General features: G+C 33.3%; 1 protein-coding gene across 1 annotated transcript; it reads right to left on the reverse strand.

Moving 5' to 3' along the window:
* Positions 1 to 7343: 7343 nt before the first annotated feature.
* Positions 7344 to 13788, reverse strand: LOC106476061 (ubiquitin carboxyl-terminal hydrolase 1-like). The gene is made up of 5 exons (XM_013936734.2): positions 13462 to 13788; positions 9974 to 10086; positions 9186 to 9619; positions 8139 to 8319; positions 7344 to 8021 (listed from the first exon to the last, which is right to left on the reverse strand). The coding sequence occupies exons 2-5, from the start codon at positions 10072 to 10074 to the stop codon at positions 7616 to 7618; spliced, it is 1122 nt and encodes a 373-aa protein (XP_013792188.1). The 5' UTR covers positions 10075 to 10086; positions 13462 to 13788; the 3' UTR covers positions 7344 to 7615.
* Between the last annotated feature and the right edge of the window lie 452 nt (positions 13789 to 14240).

Below are 14240 nucleotides of genomic sequence, written 5' to 3' on the forward strand. Positions count from 1 at the left end.
TATGATGTGTAATTATACATGGCTTCATAAGATATTTATTATATTTTGGTTTTTACATTTTGGAAATGTAGCATGCGGTAATAGAATAAAGCATTACAAGCAGCAAACAGTTACATGATATCTTTTGTTGATGGTACAAGTAGAAAACAGGCTTAGGTAAACTTTGATCAGTTACGTGATATCTTTTGTTGATGGTACAAGTAGAAAACAAGCTTAGGTAAACTTTGATCAGTTACGTGATATCTTTTGTTGATGGTACAAGTAGAAAACATATATCATGTAACTGATCAAAGTTTACCTAAGCCTGTTTTCTACTTGTACCATCAACAAAAGATATCACGTAACTGATCAGTTTACCTAAGCTTGTTTTCTACTTGTACCATCAACAAGAGATATCACGTAACTGATCAAAGTTTACCTAAGCTTGTTTTCTACTTGTACCATCAACAAAAGATATCATGTAACTGATCAAAGTTTACCTAAGCCTGTTTTCTACTTGTACCATCAACAAAAGATATCACGTAACTGATCAAAGTTTACCTAAGCTTGTTTTCTACTTGTACCATCAACAAGAGATATCACGTAACTGATCAGTTTACCTAAGCCGTTTTCTACTTGTACCATCAACAAAAAGGCTTAGGTAAACTTTGATTCTCTATAAAATATTGCCACTTACACAGTAATTATCTTCTGGACATCCTTTGTGTTTACAAACACTAAACACTTAGATTATAAACGTCTTCAGGGGCATTATTTCATCATGTTTACAAGCCACTAACCACTTACACAGTGATTATCTTCTGGACATCCTTTGTGTTTACAAACACTAAACACTTAGATTATAAATAATCTTCAGGGACATCATTCCATCATGTTTAGAAACACTTAAAGCTTAGATATTAAACGTCTTCAGGGGCATTATTTCATCATGTTTACAAGCCACTAACCACTTACACAGTGATTATCTTCTGGACATCCTTTGTGCTTAGAAACACTAAACACGTAGATTATAAATAACTTTCAGGGACATCATTTCATTATGTTTAGAAACACTAAAAGCTTAGATTATAAACATCTTCAGGGACATCATTCCATCATGTTTAGAAACACTAAAAGTTTAGATTATAAACGTCTTCAGGGATATCATTCCATCATGTTTAGAAACACTACGCTATTATAAACATCTATAGGGACATCATTCCATCATGTTTAGAAACACTAAAAGCTTAGATTATAAACGTCTTCAGGGATATCATTCCATCATGTTTAGAAACACTGCACTATTATAAACATCTTCAGGGACATCATTCCATCATGTTTAGAAACACTGCACTATTATAAACATCTTCAGGGACATCATTCCATCATGTTTAGAAACACTAAAAGCTTAGATTATAAACGTCTTCAGGGACATCATTCCATCATGTTTAGAAACACTATGCTATTATAAACATCTTCAGGGACATCATTCCATCAAGTTTAGAAACACTAAAAGCTTAGATTATAAACATCTTCAGGGATATCATTCCATCATGTTAAGAAACACTGAAAGCTTAGATTATAAACGTCTTCAGGGACATCTTATAATTTTGTTTCATGGATTTACTATTAAACTGTCAGATATGTTACACTTATTCACTGGGTTGATTTAAAGATTATCACTTCAGAAACTGTTAAACTGTCAGAATCCATGTATTTGACATTTCCATTAGGATCTCATTAACTACCTTTCCATAAAATATAGTAGAGAGCAGACACCTAGGCCTGAAGAATTTATGTAAATAAAGATTAAACACTAGGTGCCATGAAGCTTGGATTGTTTGTGTAAGTGGAACTCTCATTGTAGAACTAAACACACAATCTCCACTGTCTGTATACTCGGCAAGAAACAATGTTAGAATATAACATAAAGAACACCGGGTAGTCACCCTAAATATTCATCGTGCAATACTGTAAACACAAGTCATTAAAGTTGTTTGGATGTCAGGGTGGTTAGTTTTACTTAAATATCCTTCTGTCTCATTACAATATTTCTATGGACTGAAAATGCTAGCTTAGATCTAAATTGGAACACCACATCTGTTTGTTATAATTATTCTAGTACACTTGTAATGCTTAGAGATAAAGTTCTGTTGGAGTTTTATTATGAAGTTTTGAATAAGTTCCAATTAACCTAAACACAGTGTCATGCAATATTCAGAACTTCCTTGATTTGTTACAAAGTTCTTGTTTTTGTTTTCAGACTCATCTCTAATGCACTTCCACTGTGTTGAGTGGCATCAATTCAAGCTACTGAAAATCAGTATCATACGAAGCTTGAAGAGTACTGGTCTAGTCAGCATCTATCCTGTTACACAACTACCAAGGTTACAGTTTCTGCAATATTCCAATTTAATGCTAAATATGTAATTTGTATTTTTTGAGTCTTGTGGTCTTTATATGAAGATGGTTCTTTAAACTTGTGAGTAAGTTGAAATTGTCTCCTTTTGTATATGATTTATTGTTCAACAGTGTCAAAATAACTCATATTTATGTGCAATCACATACAGATCTGATCCAATTGTTATATAAATATATATATATTTAGAAATTACAAACTGAGTAATTTTAATGTGTATACATGTTTATAAATATTACTGGAAATATAAACGGAAGTTTATTGAAGTTCTTGGTAATGAAACTGTGTCTACCTACAGCAAGTACAGATTAATTAGTTTGATTGAGACATCCTGGACGTGTGAAAATGGGTTCAAATATATATAAAATAAAATCAAAAATAAATATATGAACTAGTGTTTCCTTTGTGTGTTTATAACATCCTTTCTGTTAGTTGCTGTTACTAAAATGTTATAAGACCCTCTTGTTAAAATTTGTTCTCATTTTTATCTGTGGTTGTTTTTCTTTTCTTTTTTTACAGGAAAAAAACGATTTTACTCCAACTTCATTAAGTACAGTACTTTTCATTATGTGAATATTAAAAAATTGTGTCACATGCCATACGCAGGAAAATGTAACATACCAAGAAGACCATAGATTTTGTAGTATTCTCTACCTAGAAGTATGTCGCGTGTCTTAACCCACTTTCCTACCCCCAGGAAAATGTCACATGCCATACGCAGGAAAATGTAACATACCAAGAAGACCACAGATTTTGTAGTATTCTCCACCCAGAAGTATGTCGCGTGTCTTAACCCACTTTCCTACCCCCAGGAAAAATGTCACATGCCAAGAAGACCATAGATTTTGTAGTATTCTCCACCCAGAAGTATGTCGTGTGGCAAAAGTTGATATTTCCCCACCAATCTTAACCCACTTTCCTACCCCCAGGAAAATGTCACATGCCAAAGACCTACAGGTTTTGTGGCCTTCCTGAAGAAAATTAGTCAATCTTGCTGAAAGTTCCAGGTCTTGTGTTACTGTTGCACATTAAAGGTTACCAGTCGTTCATTTTAATAAATACAGGAAGAGCTATAAATTGCTCTCCTCAGAACAAAAAACACAAGGAGTAACAAAACAAAAATTCTAACACAAGTTTATATTGTGACTGTTTATTTTGTGTTGCAAGTCTAAGTTACAAAAGCATTTGTAAGACCTTTAACAGATTTGGAGTCATTTTGTCATAATGATATGCATACATAAACCTTAAGTTGAATTTGTTGTGATTTTGCAGCTGACTACCAAAATACCACACCATTCTCCCATAAGCTCTCAGGCTTTGACTGTACTCATGATAAAAGCTTAAAAAATGTAGCTATTAGTCCATATTTTAATGATATATACGTTTTCAATTCTTAATTTTATAAGGCAATATTTTAAAAAATCCTTTATTTTTCCTAGTGTGAAAATTATGACTTTCTCTCTCTCTAGACATCCCCTCTTCTCTAATTTATTTACCACCCCTCCAAGAAGTACAAAATTTAACATAAATTAGTATTACAATGTCATCATAAACTTAGGCAAAGCAGAATTTTCATAGCCTTCAATCTTATATGGTTACAGAACAATAAAGCAGAAAATCAGACCACTCTTGCCACATCCAGTCTTTCCAAAATTGCCAATAGTTCTCTCTGATGTTCAATACTATATTATCTACAACCAATAGAAAGCCAAAGTTTTCATCTATCAAACAACATATTACATTACACTGTTTTCAGTACAAGCTTGATTCCCTTGGCAAATACGCCGACTTTCTTAGATGAACAGCTCTTGTCACTAAGTTTGAAAGCCAGAAACACTGTGATAGTTATGGAACATTGTCTGCTTCTTGCATGCTGTTATTCTGTGTTCTCTAGTGCATTATTTAATCAAATAAAAAATTATTTAGTGTAGTACTACCATTAGTATAAAAAAAAATAAATTGGGTCAAGTGTCATTGACAGCAAAAAAACAACAGGTAAGTACCTAATTTCTCATGTGTATTCTTTATTTATTAGTATAAAAGTAACTGAAAATAAAATGTAAAAAATAGGATTTGCACACATCATTAAATCATGTTGGCTTGAAAGTAAGTTTGCTACATGATCAAAGTGAATGAAATCCTTATATTTGCTGTGTTGATTACAGTATTTTCGATTTTCTTTTAAAATCCATTCTTGAAATTCTATTGAGCACTGTTACTTATACTCCTTGGACAAAGTTAAGAAGCTGACCGCATTCCTTAAAAATGGGTTACAGATCTTGTGTTACTGTGTCGTATGTTAAAGGCTACGAGTCTTGTATTAATGTGTTGTATGCCAAAGGTGGCGAGCCTTATGATATTACTACAGAAAAATTAGTCACTTGTGCTAAAGGTTACGGATCTATGTCCCTGTGTCATATGCCAAAGGTTACTGATCTTGTGGTGTTCTTCACAGGAAAATGTTTTAATTCTAGGCACTATATTTTATAAAAACTATGAGAACCAAAACTTTAGTCCTGTGTTGTTCTTTATTTTCTAATCTTAACCAAAAAACCTTTTTAAGTGTTTAATGAGGCACTTGTTAAGAGTTTAGTTTTCTGTTGCTTATGTTAGGTTTAAGTCTTTAGTTATGACTCTTGAGAAAGTTAAAGTATGACTTTCAACTGTTTGCATATGATGATTTTCAGTCTTGTTTCTAACAGCTGTTTGCACTATATGGATCCATGTCTTGATCTCTAATTTATTGATTTCTGGCTTTAAAGCAACCATACTCAAGTGATTGCCAATTTACGGTATCTTAAAAGCCTTGTTTTCAAGCACGTGAGGCTTAACTATGGACATATAACAGCTATAAGATCAAAAGATGCATGGAACTGCAAAATCATGTCAAGAAAACTATACAAGTAACATTCACTACAGGAAACATGTGAGTAACATTCACTCCAGAAAACATGCAAGTAACATTCACTACAGGAAACATGCGAGTAACATTCAGAATGTTACTCACATGTTTCCTGTAGTGAATGTTACTCACATGTTTCCTGTAGACTACAGGAAACATGCAAGTAACATTCACTCCAGGAAACATGCAAGTAACATTCACTACAGGAAACATGTGAGTAACATTCACTACAGGAAACATTTAAGTAACATTCACTCCTGGAAACATTTAAGTAACATTCACTCCTGGAAACATGTGAGTAACATTCACTCCTGGAAACATGTGAGTAATATTCACTACAGGAAACATGTAACATTCAACCAAGGAAACATGCAAGTAACATTCAATCAAGGAAACATACAAGTAACATTCACTACAGGAAACATGCAAGTAACATTCACTACAGGAAACATGCAAGTAACATTCAATCAAGGAAACTACAAGTGACAGTCTTACCAACTTGTAGATTTTGTACTCCAAATAAGAAGTAAGTCCCCACTTGGTCAGTCTTACTGTCTTAGAACTGTGTCATGTAGCAAGCCCAAACTGGACAATCTTACTCTTGTAGGTTTAGAACTCTGTCATGTAACAAGTAATCCCAAACTTGTCAGTCTTACTGTCTTTTTGATTTAGAACTGTGTCAAGTAGCAAGTAAGCCCAAACTGTACAGTCTTACTCTCTTGTTGGTTTAGAACTCTGTCATGTAACAAGTAATCCCAAACTTGTCAGTCTTACTGTCTTTTTCAATTTAGAACTCTGTCATGTAAGAAGTAAGCCCAAACTGTACAGTCTTACTCTCTTGTTGGTTTAGAACTCTGTCATGTAACAAGTAATCCCAAACTTGTCAGTCTTACTGTCTTTTCGATTAGAACTGTGTCCAGTAGCAAGTAAGCCCAAACTGGACAGTTACTCTTGTTGGTGTAGAACTGTGTCATGTAAGAAGTAAGCCCAAACTGGACAGTCTTACTGTCTTATATTGAGCTGTTAGGTTATATAAAATCCCTTTAATTATGATTAACCTAGCTGGAATGATCAGAACTCTGTATGATTATAAGTGTGCGTTTGTTTCTTTAGTGAAGCCTGTTGCTTTCTTGGACCTAAGGATCTATTGAGAATTCTTAACCCATTTTGTTGTCTACCAGACCTAAACTATTGTTTAATGTTCAACTTTACAGTCTCTGGACAATTTAATAACATTCCACTGAATGATGATGTTTTATTTTTTGACTAGAAGTCCTACAGTATATACAAGTTCTGTAGTCCTAATTTCACAAACAAATAATGTATCTCTTTAAAATCTATTTACGAATACATATGCTATGTTTTGTATCATTCAAATCATTTGTTACTTTTAAGAAAGTTCTAGTCAATATGTATAGGAGGTGACAAGTACTCCATGTGTTTCCTAGAGGTATCTCTTCCTGATGTTAAAATAACTCTCTAGCCAAAAATGATACAAACTTCAATATGCATGCTAAGTGATGATGATCTTGGGATGGAATATCTCTGCTTAACTGGGACCCTATTGAATTCTTATGTCCAATGTAAAGATTTAGACACAAATCCATCAGTAAAGTTCAAGAAATTTTAAACTTTTTTTGTCCTTTGAAGTCACAGTTATTGTTTCTATTGCATAAGAATTTATATAGTTGTGTTTCATTTAATAAGTCATACTACAGATGTAGTAAACAATATTTGGATAAAAGTATTTACTGTATTTTTTCCCCAGAGGCGTGTGTGTGTATATATATGTTGTTTTCTTGTCATTAAATCTGTCTTTCCTTTATTGAAAATCTGGAGACCGTATCAGAGAAATGGTGTTATGTATTTCTAAATGTACAGATAAGGAGGAGTCATTAGTTGGTAGTTCTTGGTGAAAACATCACAACCCAGACCATCGTTACATGCTTTCCAACACTTCTTAGTTGATGTATCGTTAATAGCTTGTTTGTTATTAATTATATGTACTGTAAGTTTTAAAAACATTTCCAGTACAAATATTCAAACTTTTTACAAACACATTTTATTGGGCTCCAGGGGGTGAAGAAACAATTTAAAAACTCAAGTATACATCAATATTCTAGTTTGACAGATTTAAAGCCAAACTGGAGTTTTTGTATTTATGTAAATAAATATTTTTAAAAATCAACTGAAAATATAGTTAATAAATACAAATTCTCCACTCTATAGAAAAATTTCCATAAATAGCTGGAAAGTTACTAAAACATCATTCACAGAACGTTTTAGTCCATGATAGTGGCTAACAAAAAAATTAATTACTGGTACTGATGGTCAAGTTTCTGGTAAAACAACAGGTACGGAGTGGCAGTCGGTCCAAGTGGGGATACAGCCGAGAGATGCATCTCCATCTCCTCCTCACTAATAACTTGTACCTTGTCATCATCACAAAAGAACCATGATTTGAGATTTGCTGAATCCAAACCACAACAAGTACCATGTGATCTACTACTAGTCTGTTTAGTTCTACTTACCATTTCATCAAGCTTAGTATATGAAGAACTACTAACTACCGTGACATAATGGCCAGAATTCACAGACAGTCCCTTGTGGATGACCACAGCAAATAAACAATAACAGTGGTTCTCATTATGAAAACTGGGCAGCCGAAGAGGAACTGGACAGTGGTTGTTCAGCTTGGACATTCCAGCCTGCTCTCGAAAACTAAAAACCAAATATCCATCAGTTAACATAAGGAAACTATATACGGAACTGTACACATATGAAATCACATCCTATGGTGGTTAACAGTACTTACAATGTGTATGTTTTTTAGCATACCTTGTTTGGCAGTCAAAGCGACCTAGCTGTAGGATTAGAACTGGAGGAGTCGAGTACAGGACTAAACCACATCTAGCCTCTACGTAGTGATGACATTTTTCACAGTAATACTTGTTGACTCCACGTAACAAAGACTCCTTCTTCAATGTGTCAGACAGAAAACACTTGCTCCTTGCATCTCCTGAAAGGGAAATAGTAAAACAAGAAAATTAATGTATTTTATCTAGATGTACTGACATCTGTCCGACGTGTGCTAGATACGATGCTTCATTAATTTGATAGAGAAAGAGGCTAAAGCCAACTAATTGTATAATAAGCAGCAACTGACCCAATTGTTTACTAGTCGAGAGCTAGTCCAGAAAGCTTTCTAGTTTTGAGTAGCATGATATTGAAAGTTATAACAATGAAGAAAGAAAAACTTAAATGTCTTGCTTCAAAAGGTTTTATGATCATCAAAAAACTGGAAAAAAAGTGTATTATATGTCACTTTAGAACTATACTACCACAGTATTGTGGGATAGCTCTCAGCTAGTTATAATAATAAAGTCAATTGCTGCTTTTTCTACAAAAGAATTGAACTTGATATTTCATCACTTGCCCATTATGTATAATACATCCCTGCCACCATAAGAGATCATTCTTTTATTTTAGGACTTACTGCTGCTATGATATACATAATGAATCTAACTTGAGGAGCTGTTTTATAAACTACAATTAGAAATTAGCAACAAATTCAAATTAATTTGATATTCAGCAAACTGTTCCTTGTCTTGTACAGTATTTAATGTACCCGCTACAAAAGCCTTAAGCTAAACAGCTATAATTTCAACACCATCTATAATGGATGCTGGTTTCAAATCAAAATTAGATGTGCAACAAATGTTACCAATTCTTAGACCAATAAAAAAATGTAGAGTCAAGTCAGTAGGAAATGTAAACATCATAATGCAGTGGTAAAACAGATACCCTTACTCTGACAACTACACTCTGGACATAAGATATACAAATATTTGAATGTATGAAGTTCGTAATGTTTATCATACTAACCTGATTCATCTTCCTCATCCTCACTATCGTCTTTAGAATTGGCTAAAACTGGAACACTGAGATCCCAAAACTCCTCCTCTGAGCACTTTATGTCTTCACACTCCAGGCAAACTGTACTGTTTGACGATCTACCTTCAAACAGATCCCTGACAAAGTTACATTGTGGTTTTCCCTTCATTTCACACACTTGCTGATCATTTGTAGGCAAACAGTAACTGCTTTCTACAGCCTTTTTCTTTCTCTTTCTTGGATTTGTGAAAATACACCTTCTCCTCCTCTTCCCACGACAAACTTTCTTACAGGAATTTTCCACATGAGAGACTGTTCTCACAGGTAGAACAATGTCACTTATTTCAGATAGAATATTCAGAATCAATGTTAGTGCCTCGTGGGCATCGTGCTGATGGTTTTCTTCCAGGCTGGGATGATAATCTCTGTTATAAATTAAAAACATATAATAATTGACTTTCACATTCTTTGCAACAATGAACAAGAACATACAACAATTTGAAATATATATTCTCTCTTAAAATTCTACATCAATACAGTTCATATAATAAAGTTTAAAGATGGCTTGAATGAGTGATGAAGAAAACTTGTAATATGCCATCTTCAAATGTTTATTTTGAAAGTGGGTTCCTCAACACAAAGTTTGATATCATCACAATCCACAAAAATATACATTCTTCTGTGTGTTTACCTGAGCAGTAGTAATAAAGCTTGAAGGTGAGATTTGATAAAAGATATCATCACAGTCCACATAAATATACATTCTTCTGTATGTTTACCTGAGCAATAGTAATAAAGCTTGAAGGTGAGATTTGATAAAAGATGTCACACAGTCCAGTGCATCTCCATCTGATGATTCTACATCTTCATACCTCTTCATCTGGTGAAACACCTGCAGAATAGAAATGAGGACTTAACTTTCAAAACACAAACATAAATAGCTCTTCCAACTTCTTAACATACTTATAATCTGGTCTGTCATTTTCCCATCCACTACTGTAGAAACTGAACACTTCCAATACTGTCTTAGTTAGCACAATGATTCTTATCGGCAGTGTGTGCATCACGCACCTGTTTTAAGAAGTCAACAATATTTATGAAAAAACCAGTCACTTTCACAAAATACAGAGTAGCTACTGTTGTTACATTAACAACTAGATGGGAAAATGAAGGTTACGCTGAATGTGATCTACCTTCACTCACAAGAATATTAGGGTTGCTCTTAACTAATTCAAATAAATCTGATTAGACATACAGATTAAAAAACTGTAATACTAGTAATTTTTAAGTTTAATAAGATCATGTGCTTTATCAAAATTCTATTATGGTATGTGTTTGTGAACTTCTTTAGTTTACAATTAAGTCCTCACACAGTTTTGGAACTAGCAGGACCAAATCTGTCAGGGGAGTGTCCTTGGCTCTATATGGCTATCCCTCTTACCAAACTGAGACTAAAACACCCAGAAAGTTACCTAGGCACAATAAGAGTCTAGGTTTTCAGGGGTCTCAGAATTTTGTGGCCACCATGTTTGAAACAATTTTCATGCCCCAATTCATGAGCTAGTAAAACCAAACATGGCACACGTGCCAAGGTACCATGGGTTGGTGTCTTAACAGGGTTTGTTTTTGAGTATGGGCCTCCCTTTGGGATAGCTATAGAAGTAACTGGGACATCTGTGAATAACAAGGGGACTTTTGAACCCTATGGTGGAGTGTGGGTATTATATGCTAATTTAATAAATTTTATACACATCATTGATCTCTGTGTTTGTTGAATAATTTGTGTTGTCTGTAATCTATAAAATAGCTTTTGTTTCAGTTATACTGTTCCTGTTAAATGATACAAACATTTCAACTATTTGTCTGCCAAAAAGTACTAATACTAATTACAAATCTAATTACAAACAACATGTCAACTTTCATGGTGAGGATCATTTTTTAACTTTCAAGTTACTACTAAATTTTTTGAAGCACGCCATGGTGTTCTGTGCACTTGTTATCAGAATAACATTTTAACTCTCTGCACATCTTCCCAACATGTACTTATCTAGTTTTTCTTTCATGGGTCATTAAGAAATGGGTTCTCAAGCCTTTTTCCTTGAGGATCCCACTTAATGATTTTACACAGTCATTCTGAGGTGTCTTACATTCATTGCGAATTGTTCTTTAAAAACAATATTTAGCATAAAAAACATTAAATAGTCATATTTATTTCAATAAATAAGATTATTCCTCAAAATATTGTTTTGTCCAGTATCAGGGAGGTTTTCTACATGTGAGGAGACCATCTGGTGTACACTGGTTTGAGAACTGCATTAAGAAAACTGAATTTATAAAGGAATACTTCTGGTAGCCTAATTTGGCTTTGCTTACCAAATATCTCAGACATTTAGGAGCCCGGAGAGTAGCTTAACTCAGGGAGTGGTAAATCCCTGATATAATTCACTTTTGTGAAAGTTATGCATTTTTAATGTTTACGCTGTTTTGAAAATCTTTTCTTTGCGATACGGAATTATGTAAAGCTCATGAAAAATTTTGTGTGCTTAGTAACCTACAGCCCACTTGCCAATTTCCATTTTTCTGTTGCCAGTTAAACATCATATATTTAAAAGTCTGTAGAATTATGTCTGTTTAAGATATTTCAATACTTAGTGGAAAAATCAACCTTTTCTATAATAATACACAGCAAACTTATTCTCATTGTGGCTTTTAATAACTGTTAGTCTGTTTGAAATTTGACAGTAAACGATTCATTAGAACAAAAAGTAATATCAAATGATAACTCCTTACAAGTAATGAAACCATTATTTTCCTGTATTCTGTATATCATATGCTAACTCCTTACAAGTAATGAAACCATATTTTCAATGTTCTGTATAACATATCCTAACTCCTTACAAGTAATGAAACCATATATTCCAATGTTCCATATATCAAAAGCTAACTCCTTACAAGTAATGATACCATATATTCCAATGTTCCATATATCAAATTATAATTCCTTACAAGTAATGAAACCATATTTTTCAATGTTCCATATATCAAGTTATAACTCCTTACAAGTAATGAAACCATATTTTCCTGTATTATCAAGTGCTAACTCCTTACAAGTAATGAAACCATATTTTCCTGTATTCTGTATATCAAATGCTAACTCCTTACAAGTAATGAAACCATATTTTCCTGTATTCTGTATATCAAGTGCTAACTCCTTACAAGTAATGAAACCATATTTTCCTGTATTCTGTATATCAAGTGCTAACTCCTTACAAGTAATGAAACCATATTTTCCTGTATTCTGTATATCAAGATGCTAACTCCTTACAAGTAATGAAACCATATTTTCCTGTATTCTGTATATCAAATGCTAACTCCTTACAAGTAATGAAACCATATTTTTCAATATTCTATATCAGATGCTAACTCCTTACAAGTAATGAAACCATATTTTTCAATATTCTATGTATCAGATGCTAACTCCCGACAAATAATGAAACACTTGATTCTATAGATCTGAGTATAGTAAAAACATTAAAAACTTAACAAGTCTTGTTTCTCCAAAATTTAAATCAAGTTTCACAATTCTTATACTACAAATCATGATGTACTTTGTGTCTACAGTATTCACTATTTAATATAGCTTTCTATATACTTTTGTGTCTACAGTATTCATGTATATCAAATGATAACTCCTTACAAGTAATGAAACCATATTTTCCTGTATTCTGTATATCAAGTGCTAAGTATTTAACATAGCTTTCTATATACTTTTGTGTCTACAGTATTCACTATTTAGCTTTCTATATACTTTTGTGTCTACAGTATTCACTATTTAGCTTTCTATATACTTTTGTGTCTACAGTATTCACTATTTAACACAGCTTTCTATGTTGTTCAACTCTGAAAAGAACTAATACAAAACTAAAAACACATTATGGCTTATCATTGTTTTGTTAATAAACAGTTGCAGTGTCGAACACTGTGTGGCTATAGGTGAAAATAAACCATTTGTTACATGAAACAAATGAAGACTACACCTAGGACAGAACCTCTAAGTAAAATGTCAGAAAAAAAACATACAGAATCGTAAACAATAACTTACTGATTTGTGCTATGTGCACAGTTCCAGCTGATTTTAAACTTCCTAACCCTCACAATTATAACACTAATATCAACCACTGTACTTCCAATTGTAATGTACGATGTCATCCTAACTCCCCCCCTTGCACCTCCTATTATAATGTCTCTCACACAACACACAACTAACCTGGTGAAGTTGGACAACAATGTTCCATTTTGGATCTTCATGTATCCCATCCTTAAACAGAAAAATGGTGTTAACAACATGCCACTAATATACGTGAAGACATACACAAAACTACCAGTTCAACAAAATCTACCTAAATACACAGCCAACAGTCATAACATCTACAAGTAGAAGAGGGGAGAGTATGTGAACAAAATTCAAAATGTGTTATGGTATAAAAGGATGGGGATAGGATCCTTGAAAGGCTAGTATCTGATGATTATGTGTGTTATGGTATAAAAGGATGGGGATAGGATCCTTGTAGAATGATAAAGAAAGGCTAGTATCTGTGATTATGTGTGTTATGGTATAAAAGGATGGGGATAGGATCCTTGTAGAATGGATAAAGAAAGGCTAGTATCTGATGATTATGTGTGTTATGGTATAAAAGGATGGGGATAGGATCCTTGTAGAATGATAAAGAAAGGCTAGTACCTAATGATTGTGTGTGTTATGGTATAAAAGGATGGGGATAGGATCCTTGTAGAATGATAAAGAAAGGCTAGTATCTGATGATTATGTGTGTTATGGTATAAAAGGATGGGGATAGGATCCTTGTAGAATGATAAAGAAAGGCTAGTATCTGATGATTATGTGTGTTATGGTATAAAAGGATGGGGATAGGATCCTTGTAGAATGATAAAGAAAGGCTAGTATCTGTTGATTATGTGTGTTATGGTATAAAAGGATGGGGATAGGATCCTTGTAGAATGATAAAGGCTAGTATCTGGGGATAGGAT

This window comes from Limulus polyphemus, unplaced genomic scaffold, assembly GCF_000517525.1.
Source record: "Limulus polyphemus unplaced genomic scaffold, Limulus_polyphemus-2.1.2 Scaffold9729, whole genome shotgun sequence".
Classification (NCBI taxonomy): domain Eukaryota; kingdom Metazoa; phylum Arthropoda; class Merostomata; order Xiphosura; family Limulidae; genus Limulus; species Limulus polyphemus.